Below are 20522 nucleotides of genomic sequence, written 5' to 3'. Positions count from 1 at the left end.
CTGTGTACCATTTATCTACCCAGCCAGGGAAGAAAAAAAAAAAGCAGCTGTGTCTTCAGCAAGCGCAGAAGAGTCTGCAACCCCAGCTCAAGGCTACAGCATGGCACAATTCTAAAAAGTCTGTTGTCTAGTTTATTACAAACTGTTCCTTCCCGCCAACTTCCATTCAGGAACGTGGTTGCGACCTCTCAAAACAACAGCCCCTCATAAGCAGTGACGATATTTAGCAAAGCAGTGAACTGGGAGCACACTGTTGCCTGAAAGACTTTGAGAGACACCGTGTGCAGCAGGAATGGACACACAACTTTTCCCAGAACCAGCACACTAGCATTTAGACTATATTTTCACACTGAGATTTTCATTAGAAATGTTCCAAAAGAAGACGTGGCAATTCCAGTTTAGTAATTCTCACCCTGAAGTGTCCAAATCACTGGTAGCCTACGAACATCAATGTTTGCATTGCTGATGCCAGCAACACAGGCACATGCTAGTGCACTCCAGAAAATTTGCACTCAAACATCCAAGTTTCCCACCAGTGCGAGAGAGGGAGAGAGATACTTGCCCACACCGTGGCAATACCTCAATCTTCCTCCCTCAAGTTGCAGACTTAGGCATGTTCTCCACAACAAGGCAACTCATTTTTACTGCCCCAAGCCCAGGACAATGGAAAAGAAAACCCAAGAAGAATGGGGGGGGGAATAAATATCAAGGGCACAAAGCCAAGGAGATGAAGACCCACACCTGGCAAAACTCAGGCTGCACACAGAAATGTTCACATTAGGGTCCTCTTTGCACTACTCCAAATCAAGTTCTACTGAAGCAACACCAACATAAAATAGCCTTAAACGAGAATGGATTTGGAACCATCAACATCAGCTGAACAGTATCCCTTGGAAGGGTAATACGTATTTACTGACATCCTTCCTCTCCCTTCAGTTAATGGCAGGACAGACCATTTAACCAATGGCCTAAAGCTTTAGCTTGCATGACAGCAATTTATGCACCCTGGCAGGTGACAATGACCCATTCCACTCTATCGACCTAAATAAGCAGGAGAAAAGCCTCCTGACAGCATTTCTCTGCCCAGTTCTTGTCTGAGACAACTCCAAGTATCATTCAGCCATGGCACGTCTAACCTGAATTGACCATGTCCCAGACACTTGCACGCTGACTCCAAATAATCACTTTCTGCCCTTCTCTCCTGCTGGGGGTTAGACTTAGCCACATAGCAGCAGAGCATCAAAATGCTCTTAAGTTCCCAGTAGTTGTGTGTGCCTTGCTCAAGGGACTTGTTTTTTTTCTTCTGGCACTAATTGCTTCCCATTAGGTTCATTTTCTGTCCCTGCCCTGGACAGGAGCTGCTACAGCAGAAGGATGCACAAGGAAAATGCATCAATACAAGTCAAGCACGAGTCTGCCTCTGGAGGGAAAGTATATTTAAATAAAGAATGAACCTGAAACAGCTACCAGCTTCCCTGTGGCCAGCGCTGTCTGTCAGCACAAATTCACCACAGGGGATTATCACACAGGAGCAGAACATCTTCTGGCCCCACATTCAGGAGGGAGAAAATGAGCAAAAACTGACCAGCAGGCCACCCCAGAGACCAGCACAGGCCAGTGTCAAAAAATCAGAAACAACAGAAGAGGCCACATCTTCCCTTTCACAACTGGTCATCTGTGGTCTGAAGGAACAGGCTGGCAGGGAATGCCCATGCTGCCTCCTCCCCAGGGATTTCAAATTCTGTATATGCAGGCAAAAACAAACAGCAAGATTAAGCCATCCATATTATCTACAGTATCCTTTAAAGACACAAGATTTATGCAAGGTGCTGTACATACACCTGGGGAGAAAAAAAAAAAAAGGCGCCTTTCTTGTTCCCAGTTTTCTACTTCTCTCTTAAAACCCTACAACCCCACAGGCTTTTTCTGAAAAAAAAATGCTTTTAGCTCCAGACTGAAAAGGTTGCAGTGACAGACTCCAGCTAATGGCCAGTTCTTTTCCACCTTGCTACCATTCCCTCCCACCTCCTGATCAGTTAGATCTGCAGATGACAGCAGAGCAGAACCGAACCCAGGGAGGACACTCGCTTTACGAGAGCTCCAAATTCAGCACGCGAACGAGCAATGTTCAACCTAAGGAACTTCGTGTATAACTGAGGGCTGCCAAGATCCAACCATGCCAGGCACAGACAGAACCTCCACTCCCGACTCATGAAGTCACTGCCACTGTCCAAAGGCCACAGCAAGAGAAGGAGAAGGAAGGGACCTGCAATCCCATATAAAGGGATCAGAGCACATGAGCTACAGCAGGAGGGTGCAGAGGGGGAACGGAGATCAAGCAGGCAGAATCAGACTACAGCCCTAAATCATTTCTGGTTACATCATACTTACATTTTATCCAGTTAAATTGTTACATACATAGTACTACAGTTACCAGGTCACATATCCTTACACACCTGTAAACATAGGCGTAGTATCTTCGACATTTCTACAGCGCTTTTTTTATAAGCGCAGAGTGATTAAACTGGGACTTTAAAAGGTGTAAAAAGCCCAGGAAGCTCCACTCTATCCCTTCCCATCCTCCCTCAAGCCACCACATGCAGCTCGTTTTCATAAACTCAGGTATAGCAAGTTTTGTTCTGACAAACCTGTTAGCTACCAAGGGCAATAAATGTTACAGACAGCTCTCCTGGGTAAGAATGCACAGCGTTAGACAAGGTGTTTCCCCATCAGCTGAGAAACAGAAACAACAGCACTGCGTACTTTCACACATGTATCAACTCCCTCCTCTGTCCTCACACCTGCTATGCATCAGCTCCTGCCTCTCGCCCTTGTCTGCACTAGGATGAGCACATGAAATCTCTGCAGCCCATTCAGGCCCCAGTCTGAGAACAGCCTCCACTAGTCAGTGTCTTTTGTGACTGTTAACCTTTGCCTTTGGGGAAAAAGATACGAATCTCCCATTTTACAGAAGACATAGCATTCTCCAATGATACATTATTTTATTTTACCACCTAACATTTGATCTCATTCTTCAGTGCTGGAAAAACCTGACTCTCTCCTCTTTCTGTGAATTTTCACTAAGACACCTTCTCCCCAATCCAGTTTATTGACTGTTTCCAGTAGCACTACAGGAAGCCCAAATAAAAAAAGAAATAACTGTGAAAAAGCACGTAGAAAGCTGAGAGCCACCAGAACAAAAGCTCAGCACAACTCAGAAAGGCAGGCTTTGTTACTTGTAGCATGTGAGGTAGGAACAAGTAATGAAGATAATCTTAAATTAATTAAAAGCAACAGTGGGTAGAATTGAGCCTGCAACAAGGAGATGCAGTACAAGCGAACTGAGAATGCTATACTGCCAGCGACATTGCCTTTTGATTAAAGGAACAGTGTTCCCAGGCAGGCTGGCAAAAACACAAAGGTGAACAATATTAAGTAAATTAAGGCCTCCTCAGTGCTGATGCTGTTGCTGTGTTTTAGGTTGCCTTCAAAAAGAAACAAAGTTTCAGCTTTGCACGAAACAGACCAAGCTGTCAGTAAGTTAGCAGGGGAGGGATAACTTTGGAATCTGTTGACCAATTTGAACTGAATTCAACAGGGAAAAAAAGTCACAGAGATACCAAATTCATCTAAGTTCCACTGAGTGAAGAAGCAGGTCCCAAAATAGTATCTGGCCTTAACCATAAGCCACCCGTGTCCATTCTTCTAGCTGGCAGGGCTCTGGCTGATCAATGTATCGACCACAGCCAGCCCTCCAGCACACCTGTAACACTGAGCCAAGTCCACCACGTACCACTATTTGCTCCTCCAAATGGGCAGCAGAACGAGGGATCATGACAGAGATGAAAGAAAACACTGAGAGATAGAAAAGCCCTGAACAGCAAGCAGTTAAGTGCTAAACGATGGCCAACTTCTGTTGCTTAACAAAATGACCAGGCATTTCACTCGTTTTCTGATCCTTCAGGGAGCAGACAGCTCTCACAGGCCAGGTAACTAAGTATCCAGCGCAGCTACTGGGGCAAAGCCTCAAAAACATCCAGCAAAAATCATAATCCGGTGGGACGCTCCTGCCAGATCTTTCTCTGCCATGTTCCATATTCCACGCTTTTCTGAAAGCTCTTCTGTTTAAGGCTCAGCTACCCAGAAAAGTCTGTCCGATGACAGTTGAACCACCTCTATCTCTCTGACACCTGATATGGACACTGTGACTGCATGGGCCTTTCTTCTGGTGTTGCTCCAATAGTTGCCAAAGCACACTTGGCAAAAGGTACTCTCTCTTCTAAAACAACCATTCTCTCCAGTAGCATGGCCGTCGTGTTGGTTTGCCATCTCACTGTCTCGCGGGCAAGCCTTCTTTCAGGCTGGATGGCAAACATGGTTTTCAGAGACCTCCTGCCTGACACGCAGGTCTGTCTGCCTCTCCCCCCACCCGCTGTCAGCAAGGCTTCCCGTGCACAAGGGCACCATGCTCCTTTACAGGCAGGCTCACCAGGCCTGTGTCTTGCGCCAGGTTTTTGATACCCAAACAACAGCAAAACCCTGTCCTGCTGCAAACACAGAGTTGGTGCCAGTTCAGGCAGTAGGTCTGCCCAGAAGCACAGGGCCCCAGCCCCAGATACCATTCTGCACCCCTGTCCACATTCCCGCTGTAGTGTCCAGTGCTGCCAACATTTTGCTGACTGGGAACAAAGCTAGAAAGACCCTGTGGGTGGCAGAACAAGGACATTACCCTTCACACTCTGCCCCAGCCCTCTGCCTTGCAGGGGACTGGTGTGGGGAGACCCAGCCCAGGCCCCTTCCGAGAGGGCAGAAGGAAGAGTTAACTGCCCTGGCTCACCCAGGAGCCCTTCACATGCACCTGGTGCGGGACAGAGACTTTTCCCCTTGGGTTGTGAAGGTTAATACAAAGGGTGGGGAAGCCACCTTACTGATTCCAAAAGCTAGTAAGACCCTTGAACTTTGCATGCTACTACATTGTCCCATGACAAGATTGCACAAGCAGGCACACAGACCTACATGTACCCAGCTATGACCATCACCCTAAATTATTCCAACCCATTACAAACAAGCCATACAACTCAGAGCCAGCTCCCAACCCCCTCAGCAGACAGATGTGACCCTCTGTCACCGAAATCAGGAGTAAAACTTCTTAACGTCAACGCAGCATCAAAAAGCAGGCATTCTTTATTATGGCGCCAGATGCACGGGGGATCACTCCTCCTAACGTGCATGCCATACGTTGCCTCACCCTGAGCTTAAATCACCCAGTTACATACCTGTGCATTAAGTTTCCCAGAATGCTCATGCATATTTATTCTATTTCCTTGAACTAATTATCATATTTGCATAGTAATTATGCATGTGGCCTGGGTTTCTGTAGGGCTTCCTCAACGGTCTCTGGTGGTCCCTGGTGGCTGTAGAAGTGGTACTTCTTAGTGTGCTTTCCATGAATTTTGAGTCTTTCCTTCCATATATGTTCATGAGTTGGCTCACTGAGATGTTTGTGGATTTTTCAGGTCCCTTATCTTCATGTCTGTTGGTTTATCCGCACTTCTTTAGGATGTGCTAGTTATATGTTCTTGGGTGTATTCTTGCTTGAGGCCTCTGACAGTCAGTCCTTTGTTTTCTGCTTAATCCCTGTGAAGTTCTCGACCACCCCCACACACCACGTACCCCCCTGTACACCACATCATGTACCCTATTTCACAACACCCTCTCCTGCCTCTGGTATTTCCCATGGAAGCCCAAATTCATGGCTCCCACAGTCTCACCATGTCAATCCTCATCCATCTCAAAAGGAGCTGCAATTGGAAATCTTGGAAGCCATAGAATCACAGAATCATTAAGGTTGGAAAAGATCTCTAAGATCAAGTCCAACCATCTCCCCAACACCACTATGCCTACGAAACCATGTCCCGAAGTGCCACACCTACACGTTTTTTGAACACCTCCAGGGATGGTGGCTCCACCACTTCCCTGGGCAGCCTGCTCCAATGTCTGACCACTCTTTCAGTAAAGAAATTTTTCCTAATATCCAATCTAAACCTCCCCTGATGCAACTTGCGGCCATATCCTCTCATCCTATTGCATGCTGGAACAGCAGACAAAGATGCTCTTAAATCACTGTCAGCCAGAACCTTGCAGTGCTTTAACTTGAACAAAGTTCCACTTTCCTGTTATTAATGAGAGTCCTGTTCTTCCCTCCCTTAGCTCCTCTTCTCACCTATTTTTCCATTCTTTTATGCAACCTCTCCTAAAAAGAAAATACACCCAGCATCTGAGCTGTGGCAGACAAAGTAAAATTAATCCTTTGTTATTAAGGAGCCATACCAATAAGGGACAGGAGTCAGAAAACGTGCCTTCCAACTTTAGTTCTGATCAGCAGCACAACCCAGAGCAGATCCCTCCTTTCTTGCAATGCCTCTCTCTCTCTCAAAAAGGAAAGACTAATAAGACTAGTACTACTGATCTTCCTTTTAGTGACCTTTGAAATACACAGCTGAAGTAGGCAGCATAAGAGCTTTGTAAGTACAGTCGTGTGTGTCACCCTGTAAGCACAAAATTGGCAGGATTTGGTGGTAAAGGACAGGACACCTAGAGCAGAGAAAAGCCCACAAATACAGTCATCCAACCCCCTACCTTGTGCAGAAAGAACTCCCCTCACAGACCTCTGAGAGAGGCAAGTAAGGACTGCAGACAGGTGGCCCTGTTTGCCTGCACCGAATGGTATTGATCACAGCTGGGGGCAATTTTCCAGTCGGGCACAAGCTGCAGGGAAAGGCTAACAACCAGTTAGAGCCCCCACTCCTTCCTCCCTGCACCCATGAGGTCCTAAAGCACTTTTGGCAAGAGCTATATAATCATCTGTTATACATCCTCTTCCACCCAACAGCTTTTGCAAATATCCATCTATTTTAAGCCTCAGCAACAGCCCTGCATGTGAGCTAACTCCTCCTGGTAGACAGAGAATCCAAGGCATGGGGCAACGCACATCCCCATTAGGCACAACGGCAAGTCCAAAAATAATGAAGACAACCTGCACGCACAGCCTGCTCCCCTCTGGCACCCCAAGGAAGCACATCTGAACTCAACCCATGCTTTTCTCTCTGCTTTGAAAGTCAGCAGCAGCTGTGTGCTCAAGCCGTCTGCTCCACTAAGCCCTCACTGGAGCTCTTTACCAAATCCCCACAAGGAGCTCGACGCGTGTCTGGAGCGTACCAGCAGCATCACCCTCTGCTGAAAACGTACCAGCAGTATGCACATGTTATAGACTGGCGCAGTGTCTGAAGCAGTGCCAAAGCAGTTGCTTGTAGGATCCCGAGGCTTTTAGCCCATCTCTGACCTAAGCGATTTGCTGTGGCTCAGCCCTAGTTTTTCAAAGTCCCAAACATCCATTTTAGTCCCAAGGACACCAGTAACTGCAGCCACTTTTCCCAGGAAGAAATGTTATTTTGTCCCACTGTGCAGTGGCTGGGATGAATTCCAGTCCCCTCTGTCTCCCCATGCTCACAAGAAGGAAAAGGAGAGAGGAACAGAAACACTAAAACTTGTGCGACGTCCTCAAGTTGGTCAAAATCTTGTGGAGTGCCAAGTGGCAGGGACCTGTCAGGACAAGCGTACCCTCTGCATATCAGGGACCGAGGAGAGAGGGCCAGAAGCACAACTCCCCCACCCTCACCTACCATCTGTAACTGGTGTGGGAGAGGGAGAAGATCGGCAGCCAAGTGGGTCTATCAACGGCGATCCTTGCGGGCTAGTCCCGGAGACAAAACAGGGCACGGCAGCTGAGGAGACGGAGAGCACGCACCGCTTCAGTGGGGAGCAGCCGGGATTTGGGCTGCTGCTGCCTGGCCCCGTAAGGGTTAATGTCACCCCTTCTCCCAAACCAGCAGCACTGCCAGCAGTTGCTGGGGGGGATGCTGGTGGTTTTACAGGCACACAGCTCAGGCTGGAGGGGACCAGAGCAGATGAGAGACCCCAGCACTGGGATTCCCATCTTCAGCAAAAAGCCTGGCAGCAATCAGAGGCGAGACAAAAAGGAGACTGTATCAGCTGCAAGCGGAGCGAAATGCTTCACCGCGGTCGAGCGCACGCCAAGACTGCTTTCCTCTCTCGCAGAGGGAACCCCGGGCAGCAGGAGATTCGCAGAGTTGATGACTCCAAGCGGGTTTCCATGTCAGCATCTCAGCAGCATCTGTCTCTCCAGCGCGCATCCCCCGGGCCCCGGCGCCCTCAGCCTTCTCCTCCCGTTAGCAAATGGCCCACGCTCCCTCTAGCGCCCAGCCCCGCTCGGCACCTTCCCACCGCCCGCGCCCCACGCTCTCCAAGCCCCGCCGGAGACAGCGAAAAGCGATGCCGTTCCGGGCAGAGGGGCCCTGTCGTGCTCTGCAGATCTGCCTGGAGAGCGTTTGTGTCGCGTCTCGGAGCACGACGGGGAGGAAGCGTCGTGACAGCCTCCGTGTCGGGGACCCTTCTTGAACAAGAGCACTCTGCCACTCATTGCAGTGGGAGAGCAATCACGTCTCCTTCAGGACTGAGAGGAAGCAAAAATAGAGAGGTTTGATTATCCAGAATCGATCTTTTCTGATTTTTATTGTATGCTGGGACTCCGCTGGCCACAAGGGCTGGGAATTGACCCTAAAATTTCCATCGCAGTTTATTTATCAAATATGTTTAACACCCACATAGCCATGCTCTTCAAACATGCAGCAAACTTTATGCAGTTCCCCCAGTCACATGAGACCCCATAAAGATAGCAAAAGAAATACTGCCGTGCCCTTCTTTTCACATGGAGGAAATGTTAACAATGATGCTGCAGTTTTCCCTGGACACTACAGGGAAGTTGCGATTTGGGAATTTGTTTGCCTTGGATTCTTGCAGGGCTTTCAAACAGAATCACAGAGTCACAGAATGTTTGGGGTTGGAAGGGACCTCTGTGGGTCATCTAGTCCAACCCTCCTGCCGAAGCAGGGTCACCTACAGCAGGCTGCACAGGACCTTGTCCAGGCGGGTCTTGAATATCTCCAGAGAAGAACCAAGAAACTTGCATGCAAAGGTGTGGCTTCACCAAAGCAGTCCTTCCCAGCAAAGGGTTATTTCAGCTGAAAATCCCTGTTGGGCTCTGCCAAGTACGTCACCAGATCAGCCTCCAGCACGGCTTACAGTGTGGGTTGAACTCCCATCTCCCAGAGCCAAGCAAGAGAGAGGGAAGGGCTGTGCACAGCAGAGCAGGAAGCTCACCCACCCACAGCCCTGTGGCTGTAATTCAGAGAAGGTAAAGGGCCCGCAGGTCTCCTTGCTGTACTGCCCCATGTTTCCTCACCTCTGTACTCATTTTTCATTTTTACCTTGCACTTTTGACTGCTGTGGGGTACTGCAGATTGAATTCTCAACTACAGTAAACTGGGGTAGATCAGTCCTGCAACCATTTGCACTAAGGATCCAAACAAATACTCTCCTGCTTTGGGGACTTTCTGCATTTACAACATTCAAAGCTTTGCATGGAACACGTGTTTTTATTTACTGTCTTGATTAGAGGCAGGTTGCACTCCACACCTTCAAATGCAGATTCTCACTGGGAGATAAAGTTGACCAGATCCCAGCCAAACCCAAACCTTAACTCCGTAACTGACAGGTCCCTTGCAAATGTCCTGGAACCAATCCCAACCATGAGCTCAGGCTTGGCCTTCAATCCTGAAACTAATCCGGATTTGTAAGAGAGTACTGACTCGGGTAAGCATGTACTGCTCTCCTCCATTCTATCCACAGACATCCAGGGAGCTTAAGGAGCATGATACTGTGGCGTGACTTAAGTAAATTCTTGACTGTTTGCAAGACCGGCTTCCAGTATCCTTTAGTACAACCAACGTCAAAGATCTTTGCTCCTTAACCTGTGCTGTGCCCATCAGACGACACCGCTTTCGTATTTTTTCTAAAATCTCTACTGCGAATCCAGCTATAAATTTGGAAACTCTCAGAAAGTTTCATCTTCCCGCAGCCTTGCATTGAAGAAAATATTTGCCGCACCTCCCTTCTGGCAGAAATTTCTCCTGCCTAACACCAACTATCTGCTCAAACCCCTTTTCAAAATACTTTGTCATCTAATTGAATGAATGTTTTCTATTAAAAAAAATAATTAAGGAATCACAGAGCTGTTTCTGTTTGCATTTAAATCACTGTGAAACCTTAGCCACAAATCCTAGGACTCATCCCTGAGCAAGAAACGGTCTGAGTACAGAGGCCTGAAGGGAAACTGCTGACAGACACCTAGAACAGGAGCAGCTCTATTACTGAGCTCTGAGCCACCAGAACACGGGCAGCTTGCTGCACGAGGCAGGGTAATGGACCAGGGCATCTGCCAGCTTCATGGGATCCACAAGCAACATCAAGGCCCGTCAACCGGACATCGACCTTACTTTGCAATGAAACCAGTCTGGAGAGAAATAACATGAAAAATATTTTGCAGACGCCTTCTTCCTGCTCTACTGACTCAACACAACCATAAAAGTAATTGCCATGCAACAGTTTCATTTTTATTTCCCTATCTTCTATTTGAGTATTAATTAAAAATGGATTGGCAAAGTCCTAGAGAAGGACTTTGGTGGCAAACTTCATTACTACAGGTAGTGGAGAAGTGGAAATGCATCAAGACATTGTGACACAGCCGGCCTACCTTCAATGGCAACAAGACCACAACCTAGTCAAAAGCCATCTGAGAAAGAAGCAGCCTATAACAGCAATTAAAATATCTACCAAATGCAGGGCAATTAATATGATTGCTCTGTCACCATCTTGTACTCTAGGAGTAAACATTTTAGACTGAAATCCAACTGAACTGTTAGAGCAGTTACCCATGGCTGACAACTAAACACAGCATTGCCTGCCTAAAGATTCATTCTCTCCCCTTCCTCCCTTCCAAGCACAGAATTCTATTTGGAATTGCAAATATTGCCCACCTCGTTCTGCCCATCACACACTGCATTGCCAGGCATCTTAATGAAAAACTACCTGGCGCACAGCAAGCCCATCAGCCTCCCCAGCTTGTAATTCGCCATGGGAGTGAGCAATGCCTCAGCATCAAACCACCAGTACATTAGCAGATCACACCAGAACACTGCCAACAGCATTCAGAAGAATCATTCCTGGAAGAGACAGGCTTCCCTGCGAGAACTTGTACAGCCTGTTTCTCACTGCCAGCCCTCAGACCTTCCACAGGGTAAAGGAACGGGCACCGTGGTAGCAGGAGGAAAAGAATCACAGAAGCCCGTTCCGAGCAGGGTTGTTACCACCAGATCATGTCTATGTGAGCCTGGAAAATCTCTGAAGACAGAGATTCCCCAAACTTTCTGGTGCCTTGCTGCACCGCTTTCTTTGAGAAGAAACTCCTCCTAATCTCCAATCTGACATATGTTGTGGCTGTTGCCATAGGTTATACCCTCTTCAACCAGTAAGATAAGCTTCATCTTCTTTCTAACTCTACTTCAGGTGGCTGTAGGCTACTGTAGTACTGTTAGCCTCCTCTTTACCAGAGTCTTGTCCCAGAGACATCTCTTATTCCCAGTCTTGGAGTGAATATCACAACCATGTTAGCTCTAGAGATGACAGCCAGCAGGCTGCCTGGACCTCTAGACAAAACAGCGTAGCATGGCTCAGAAGGTAAGACGAGGCTCCACCCCAATTCAGTCTCTCACCAGCTCTCACCCTGCCTTCCCCAACTTTCAGAGCCTGGATCACACTATAAGCAGCAACGCAGTTGTGTGGTGTGCACAAGTAGCAGCTGTATCATTTAGACACACCATCCTTCTCCAGGTTTATCTTCTGCACTGCTGCACGGAGATAAAAACACACACTGATGATGTTTTTCCTACAGTATGAAAAATCCAACCCCTAGGATCACATGGGAACTCGGCCTGGCTGAAGCAACCTGCAATGTTGCACACGCCTTAGACAAATGTCACCTCTCGCTCTTACTGTGGCATTATAGTGCATTTCCCCATCTTCATGTCGGAAGTTTGCCTCTAGTTACTACAGAGGCAAGGGCACGCATACATGGGATAGCTAAAGCACACTCTGATCATACACTGAGGCCTCTCCATAGACAGTGGATTGCAACAGGTTAAAAGAAAGATAAAAATGTGCATCTAAAACTACCCACAACACCACAGAATTTGAGCACTTCCATCATGGAAAAAGCATGGACAGAATTAAGCACTTCCTATAAACAGCTACATTCATCAGAGTGACTAGTGTGAAACCTAATGACAACAGTCCCTGTTTACCGTTCCACTAGTGATCATATCAGGAGAGCAATCTGAGTAAGTGTATTTTATCCACTGTAGCTTGTCGAAATATCTTGAAAAAACTATTGTCAAGAAACAAGATAGTGAGATTTAAAACTGTAACAGCGTTAAAGGTGCTGCTACTTATTTTTGCAGGTCCTTATCCTAGAAAGCAGGGAGAGAAGAAGGAAGAAATGATAATCTGAGGAATCAGATCATCTTTGCAGGAAGGCTAGAGAGAGCATCTGGTGAGCAGAACAAAGGAAAATTTCATGCAGTAACATAACCAGCTAGAGAGAGGGAAAACAAGTGTGGAGGATACAACCGCTCATTGAATAGCACATTTGTACACGGTGTGTGTTCAGAGAGGAATGGCTTTGAAAAAAAGGTGGCTTGCAGATTTTCTGGGAATAATAGCAGTTTTCACTAAAAATTCACCTTCCTTCAGAAAGGCCTCAGCAAGAAAACATTTCATCTGATCTCTGCCAGATCCCCCTAGAGCTTCAGTGACCTCTCTCAGCAAATGATTCTATTAGGGCAGACTGATACTTAATGCCCAAGTACAAGACTCCTTTTTCTTGTATCAGACCCACTGAAATCAGCCAAGTCCCCTTCATCAGAACACAGAGAACACAAACCTCATTTCTACACAGAATAGTATTTTTGCATTTTACTAACAATTTACAATTGAAGATCTTCAGGTATTGTACAAACCAGACGTGAATTCTGCTCCACACCACCACTTTGTGGTAGCAAAGTAGTACTGTCCTCATTTAACATGGAAGAGGAGATCCACAGAGGTTAATTGTCTTTCCTAAGGTCACAGAAAGAGCCTCTGGGTAGGACAAAGCAGAGAACCCAAATTTCCCGATCTCACCAGCCTTCTGCCTCTATCCGAATCCTGATCTCACTATCTGTAAACAGAGAAAACAAAAGTTTGTTGCCTGGAAGGGATTATTTTTTAATAAATTGAGATTTGAGGGATGTGGGAGAAAAGAGGGATAGGAAATGGAGGGGCAGTTGCTCTCAAAATAGCTTTAAAAAACCCACAAGAGGTTTTTGACATTCTAGGTAACAGAACATGTGGCAACTGCAAAGACCCCTCTTTTGTGGAATATTTGTAGATCTATACGTCCCAGTAAAAACTCGCATGCTTTCTTCTTCTTTGCAAATCCATCCAGGTGTTAGGAAACCCCCACCACTAATGCCAGGCTCGAAATATACTGCTTCATTGCATGAAATGTGATTGATCAGATTTTTAATCAATCATAAGTGACAAAAGCTTAGGTTCTGAAGTCTGTTCAAGTAACAGGGAATCGGTAAAAGCAAGCTGTATGCCTCTTCACCGCTTTGGCAGCCTGAAGACGACAGCATACAGACATGTCCTACCTGCTCTCCTAGGTCACCTGGCATAGTCATAACATGTGAGTTTTGTCCATTTTCAACACACCTTCCTGCTGCTTTACGTCTACGGTGACCTACGAAAACACACGCTCTGAGGTGAGAGTCTAGGAACCAAGGTGGTTGGCAAAAGAAGACACACTGTTTCCCTGCGTGACCCTGGGCAAATTGCTCGATGCTCCGTGCCACAGCCATCCCAACAGTGGAATTAGGTAAAAAGAGAACTGCAGCAATAAAACAGGCATTAGATTCAGCCTTCTCTGCTAATATATGAAAGGACCCAGGTTCAAGCATTTAACTTTACGCTGTTTAAAAGAAAAATCCAACTAAACACTAAATGGCAGTGTGTTTTCTCCAAGAGACAGGAGAGGAAAAGTCTCCAGATCCTAAACCTCATACCAGAAAAATCATGGGAAGATAACACTAATATTTATTAACCTGCTTGCTTTTCCTTCCTACAAACAGCACCCTAGGAATAAACACCAGTCTTTTGCTTTCGCTTGTGCTTTTGAGTTGGAAGCTTTCAATGTATGGTGTCTCAAGGTGCAAAATCTTAATGGAAAGTCATAAACAATCGAGACGTTTTCCTTTATTACCCTTTTCAGTCACCTGGGGTTAAAGAATAAAGAAAACTAGTTATTTAACTGGCATATTTCTGTAAAATGAACCAAGGCAGAACAGGGAATTCTGCGAAAATCACTTTCTGACCTGCACTGTAGAAAAAATAACTTTTCTTTCCCCCGCAAATGCCTACAGAATGAGTTCTCTCTGCTGCTTTAACTAGAAATACTCAAAACTATTGGAAATCCATGCTGAGAAGGGATGAGGGGGGGCGGCAGATTTTAGCTTCTTTTGCTCGATACCCCTTGATTCAGCACCAAAATGAAACAAAAGAGAGGGCATATAGGTTGCTTTCTTCATTACATGCCATGTTATATTAAAAATAAATCAACCTAGAGACAAGTGCAGTGCTAAAATATACCATGCAGCTGTTTTCTCTTGAATGTTTGCTTTCATCTTTAACGAGAGTGGAATTGATGTCTGGCAAACACAACTGCCTTTAAAAATTGGTTAAATCAGAGTAACATCTACATTGCTGTCAGAATTATTGCCTAAGTAATAACGCACAGAGAAAAAAACTTGCAGTCAAAAAAATTAAGAGGTGGTTGAACTGCACATTATGAAGCTACAGCTGATACACAGATAGATAGATAGACAATTTACTTTTTAATGACTAATCAGTTTCATGAGGAACATTTCTGAAAATCCAGCCGCTCTGCTTTATGCTGTTAATTGCTCTGTGCCCATTTCCAATAGTGGCAAAACAATAAAAGAGGCATTTTCAAGGCAGTGACAAGCTGCAATAATCAGGATAATGGGAATATTGCCACCAGACATAAAGGTTTCCCGGAATCCTTTCGATTACGCCTGTTCTCAGACTTTACATCAAAGTGGAAATAGTATTTCTGATATTAAGCTAAAACAAAACTGAAGTCCTGTCCACAGCCATCCGCCAGGCGCGAGGGAGGGCCCTGCACTGCCATGGCACGACGGCGTCTGGGCTTATGGGACAGCCCCCACACGCACCCACCGCCCCGCAGACTTTCGGGGCCACCTCCACGACTCGTTATTACCCACTTCAGGGAAAAGGCACGGGATGCCGTCGATTTTATTATCAACTTCTCACATTTCTCGCGCTACCCGCCTCCTCTCAGAGACCCCTCGACGTGCCCGGGGGCTTTCCGCCGCTCCGCGAAGGAGCGGGACCCCCCGGCCGCCAGCACGGCGAGGGAGCGGGGCCCGGCCGTGCGGGCACACGGGACGGGCCGGAGCGGGGCGGGGCCGGGGGTCTGCCCTGCGCTACCCCGCGCACCACAGCTCTCCCTTCGGGGCGGGGGGGGAGGCGTTCCCGTTCTCCTTCACCTTTCCCCAGGAAAACTTTTTTCTTTTTCCGCGGCCAGCACCGCGTCTCCCCCTCCCCCGGGCGACCGGAGCAAGGCGCCTGCCGAGAGCCCCTCTCCCCCCGGCCGGCTGGCCGCTCGCCTCCCTCCCCGCCGAGCCGGCCCGGGCCGACGGGCGATACTCACGCTGCTGTTGTGCCCGGACCAGTGCACCATGGCTTGGTTGTGCGCCGCATCCCCGGTGAGCGCGAAGGTGGTGCTGCCCAGCCGCGGCTCCTCCGCCCCTCGCAGCCGCGCCGCTCTGCCCTCCTCCGCCGGCCCGCGGGGCTGAGCCCGGCCGCCGCGCTGCCCCTCGGCCGCGGGCACCCCCCGGCCGCCGCCCGCTGGCAGCGCCCGCCGCCCCTCGCTGCTCCGCCGGCTCCGCGCCGCTGCCGCCGGGCCCCGGCCCCCGGGCGCGCCGCCGCCCGCCCCCGCCGAGCGGAGCGCGGCTCCCCGCGGCCCGGCGCGGCCCCCCGGCTCCCCGCCCGGCAGCAGCTCCGCGGCGGCCGCCGAGCCCCGCGCCCGGCCGCCCGGCCAGCTCCGCCATCCCCGCGGCGGCGGCTGTCGCTGCTCCTGCCCGAGGCCAGGCGGGGAGGGCGGCCGGGAGGGCGACGGAGGAGAGCAGGGTCTGCAAGTTATCTCGGCGCCGGTGCAACACCACGAGAGAAGCAGGAGCCACGTCCAGGCGAGCAGCGCGGCGCGGCAGGGCGGAGGGCGGCGAGTCCCCTTCTCCATGGCTGTGCGGAGCGAGTCGGGGGGCGCGGAGAGGGAGGGGGGTCCAGGCGCTGCGTTCAAGGCTTTTTTTTTTTTTTTCTTTAAGGAGAAAGGGGCTGGGTTCTAATTATAATAATTATTATTTGCAAAAGGCTCTTCTTTCTCTCGCTCTGCTTCTTTTCTCTTCACGCTTTTCTCAGCCTCCGAGACGATGTCCAGGAAAAAAAAAAAAAAAGAGGGGAGGGGGGGGGAAGGAAAGAAGGAAAAAAGAGGAAAAAAAAACTCTCCCCGGTAGTTGGATCCTGTTCCTCGCTGTTGGTGGATATTTTTTTTTTTTTTTTTTTTGAAAAGTGCTTTTCAGTGAAACTGTTCACGTCCGAGGGTTTGATGGAGTGAGAGGGTAACACCGCACGGGGGGAGGAGCCCCGAGCCTCGCCGAGCCGCCGCGGTGCAGCGCCGAGTCACCGGCCGCCGGGGGCCGGGAGCGGGGCCGGGGGCGGGAGCGGAGCGGGGACCGCATCAGCGGGAGCGTCACCCAGCCCCCCCCCTCCCCGATCTGGTGTGCGTGCTCCTGCCCGAGCCCAGGCAGCCGTCAGTCACCGCTTCTCCCGGTCGGTATTTACACAGAGACACTCGCGTTACAGCGGCGTAGGCACTCCCCACCCGGTACGTACGCACGCACAGAGGCTGGGCGGGGGTGAGGGGCGCAAGGATGGGGTGAGCAGCTCCCGGGTGCAGCGGAGTCCCCACGGACTCGGCCATCCGGCACCGGCTCCGTGCGTGAGGATGGGCACGTCCCCGTGGGAAGCCCAGCAGCCCTGCCGCCGGTCGGGAAGGGCGGCCAGCGGGATTGATTCGGGGTGGGGGGAGGGGGGGTGGTGAATGACTGAGGAAGGGCAGCGTCTGCAGGCAGCTCTCTGCTGAGGCATCTGGGGAAGGCGGCGGGAGAAGGAGCGGGGGTGCAGCGCTTCCCCCGGGCAGGACAGCCGCTCGGGGCGGGCCAAGCCCCAGAAGCCCTCGCCTCTTTCAGCCCCCCTCCCCGGCACGGTGCGAAGGGGAGAGGGGCGTCCCCCGTGTCGCGGCCACCCGTGCCTGCGCCGCGTCCCGCCGGAGAGATTCAGCGCAGCAACACGTCGGCACTCTCTCTTCAGACCAAAGCCCCGGTCCACCTCCCCCCCCCTCCCCGTTCTCCTCCTCCCTTTGAAAAGTGTCAGTAATTAGCGTTATGCCAATCGTCCCACCCTCCCGCTCATCACATCAGACAGTCTTTGCCGTCCGAGGACGGATCCACCAACTACACAGGTCTCCCCGCCGTGCCGTGCCCCCCCGACCACCACCCCCAGTCCCGGAGCGGGGACGGCTGGACGCGGGGAGCCCCAGCGCGGGGCTTCCAGCCGGGCGGGGAGCGGAGGGAGCGAGGGCCGGGGGAAGCAGCGGCGATGGCTGTGCCAGCCGATGTCCCGCGCTTGGCCCCCGCCTGCCGCGGGCCAGGGAGGTCCGGGAGAGCGAGGAGGAGGAGGAAGAAGAGAACAGGGCTGCAGACCCCGCTGGCTGGTGCAGATGGTGGGAGCTGTGGCTAAACGGCTGTTCCACCGGGGTGGAAAGGGGGTCTGGGGTGTCAGCTGGTCTGCAGAGAAAAGCGCTGACAGCTCTGGGGAGGCGGGGGGCCGAGCGAGCCCCTGCCCACTGGCACGGCTCTGCCTGTGGGCCGCAACTCCCCACGCAGAAGAGGGAAAGTGGGAGGTGGGAGCAAGGGAAGCAAATCACCCGCCCCCAACCCGACGGATGTTATTTCTGGCTTGGAGTCGGCTCCTTTTCAAACTACGCTGCCGAAATGTTTAGGAGATGACATTTCATTTGTGTAGGAGCAGTGACGTAGGCCTCAGCCAGAGCTGATCCATAAAATCACGGGCGAGGGGATTGCACAAGTCACACGTTTGTGGCGGGCGCTGCTCTGCACACACAGAGCAGGGCCAGCCCTGAGTCTGCACCCTCCTGCTGCTTGTAAAGGAACAACACGGTATGGGGAACGGGAAGGACCCCAGCCATCTCCCTAGATCGACTGGTGCAAGAACAGCGGCCCCAGGTACGTGGCATCAGCAGCACGCCTGCCGCCTCTGGATCTTGCCGTTGCTGTGCACTCGAAGGGATGCACTGCCCACCTAATGCCATCCTCCTACAGTGAGGCTGCAGCTGTGACACGCAGAACTTGTCCTTAACGTTGTGGTTAAAGTTTCTCCAGTCCCTCTGGACCCAGCAACAGCTCACTGCTGTTCCTGAAGACCTCTGCCTGTCCAGAACCCCTGTCACCACAAAGTAAAAGCTACCGTGGGGCTAGCAACTGCCACTGCTTAGCCAGAGTATAGTCCACCCAGTCCCATTTATCTTCTCAGCCTTGCTGGAGACACTGTTTAAGACCTAGTCCTTGTTCACACCTGGATCAGCCTCTCATTTGTGCACCATCATCCCTGACTTCATGACCCAGCCACACCAAGAAGGGACTCATGGACACGTCTCCTTTCCCAAATCCTGCCAGCACAGGGCATTGCTTTGTGTCCACCACATCGTGCTCTATCACCTCAAGAGCCCAGCTGTGCTGGACATGGCACGGGATGTGATAGGCTCCATGTACAGTTGTGTTCACCCACACTTTCTTTAGGGCAGTGCTTTCACCACCCCAATAGCAGGTCTCTCCTGCCCTGCAGACTGAAGAGCTGCTACTCACAACTAAAATCACCCTCTGTGAATATCATCCAGACCTGACACACTCAGGGACAATCCCAGACATTCAGTTCAGACCATGTCAGCAAGACTACCCCAGGCCCTCATTTCTCAGACAGATACCCACAGGAAGGGCTGGTGTTACTAAAGAAAATCCTAAAAAAACTTCATCAGTTCCTACTTTTTACTGTTAAATAATAGGACGCACAGCTGAAGTCCCACTGATGGTGTGGGACTGCACTAAAATCTCTCCGCTTCGGATCTCCCAGCCGCTGGCAGAGGCCTCGGGGCCAGGGAGAGAAGCAGCACTGCTCTCTAATCCCTTTCCTTCTCTGGAAGACAAAGGTAACGTGAGCAACACCCCCATCTCCTGCACGATTCGCGAACTGCGTGCCCATCACCGGCACGCAGAAAATGGGCTTTTCCAGTTTGTACCATCCCCGTTGCAGGAATACCAGGTTTGCTTTAAAAACCTGGCTCTTGCATGACACGGTGAGTGAGGATGTCACTCAACAACCCTAGGTTTGCACAGTCTATATCCAAAAATAGAAATGGATAGTCCAACACAGTACCCATTACAGGCTGTTTTAATCCCTAGTCTAATCTATTACAATCTGCTTTAATCCCTACCCAGCTGCAAACATCCATTCAAAGAGGCAGGGGTTGGTGTCGTATTCTGTTGGACCATGTCGATTTTTAATTGATGTAAGACAGCCATATGCCATAACACCAGGCAATGAAGTGGATTTCTAAGTAAGCAAGTAAGTAAATGTTCTGGAAGGCAAATTGTGGCACAAATATAGAGTAGCAGAACATGCCTATAACCAAGGGGGAGCTGGTTCAATTAAGGAGAGAAAGACAATTGGAGGAGTTATGTTTGTTTGGAGGGGATGATTTGGATCGAAGAAGTCTGATGACACTATCTAAAGAAAGAAACAAATAGAGCCTGATAATCATTTCATGCCAAAGCCTTCTGAAGCAGCATTGATCATTGGGGGTTTCATTTTTTTTTTTCCCCTGTTCTGTGACTTTCGTTCGGAACAAAAATAATTATGAAACCAAAGGGTTAACTCCTATCACATATCAATAACTTCATCTTCACTACCTCCACTGCCGGTTGTAGAACTGCTCCCCACTACCGCATCCCTCCTGTTTTTCCCAGCTCTGCCCATTGTTGCTCCATGCCCCTCTCCTGCAGGACTGCACACACCCAGGCCTCCCTGGAGGCCCAGAGCATGTCTCCCAGCCACTGTCACCCCAGGAAATTTCTGAGTGGGAGCTGGAACTTCACTTGCTACAACCTTAAAGAAAGGGGGGTGGGGGAGTAGGAAATGAGATCATAAAAGGAAGATTTAAAGTGGGGAAAAGAAGTAACGCCACAGCTACACAGCACTCTCTTCACACAGATACACGCTCCCCTGAAGGTCTCCTGCACTACTCAAGCCCTCCCAAGGGAGGAAATCCCACA

The 20522-nt window shown here is 50.0% G+C and overlaps 1 protein-coding gene and 1 long non-coding RNA gene across 2 annotated transcripts in view; one reads left to right on the top strand and one right to left on the bottom strand.

The window, feature by feature from the left end:
- The window catches only part of SORCS3 (sortilin related VPS10 domain containing receptor 3), a 334020-nt gene extending 317203 nt beyond the window's left edge, over positions 1-16817 (bottom strand). The window contains exon 1 of the mRNA XM_075423696.1: positions 15767-16817. Within this exon, the coding sequence (XP_075279811.1) occupies positions 15767-16354 (588 nt within the window). The 5' untranslated portion in view covers positions 16355-16817. The remainder of the gene's footprint in view (positions 1-15766) is intronic.
- Positions 16818-16918: 101 nt separating this feature from the next.
- LOC142361756 (uncharacterized) overlaps positions 16919-20522 on the top strand; it is a 93981-nt gene continuing 90377 nt past the window's right edge. Inside the window, exon 1 of the long non-coding RNA XR_012764362.1 lies at positions 16919-16999. This is a non-coding gene — a long non-coding RNA (uncharacterized LOC142361756). The remainder of the gene's footprint in view (positions 17000-20522) is intronic.

The sequence above is a fragment of the Opisthocomus hoazin genome, chromosome 6 (genome assembly GCF_030867145.1).
Source record: "Opisthocomus hoazin isolate bOpiHoa1 chromosome 6, bOpiHoa1.hap1, whole genome shotgun sequence".
Lineage (NCBI taxonomy): Eukaryota > Metazoa > Chordata > Aves > Opisthocomiformes > Opisthocomidae > Opisthocomus > Opisthocomus hoazin.
This window is presented reverse-complemented; position numbering and strand designations above follow the sequence as displayed.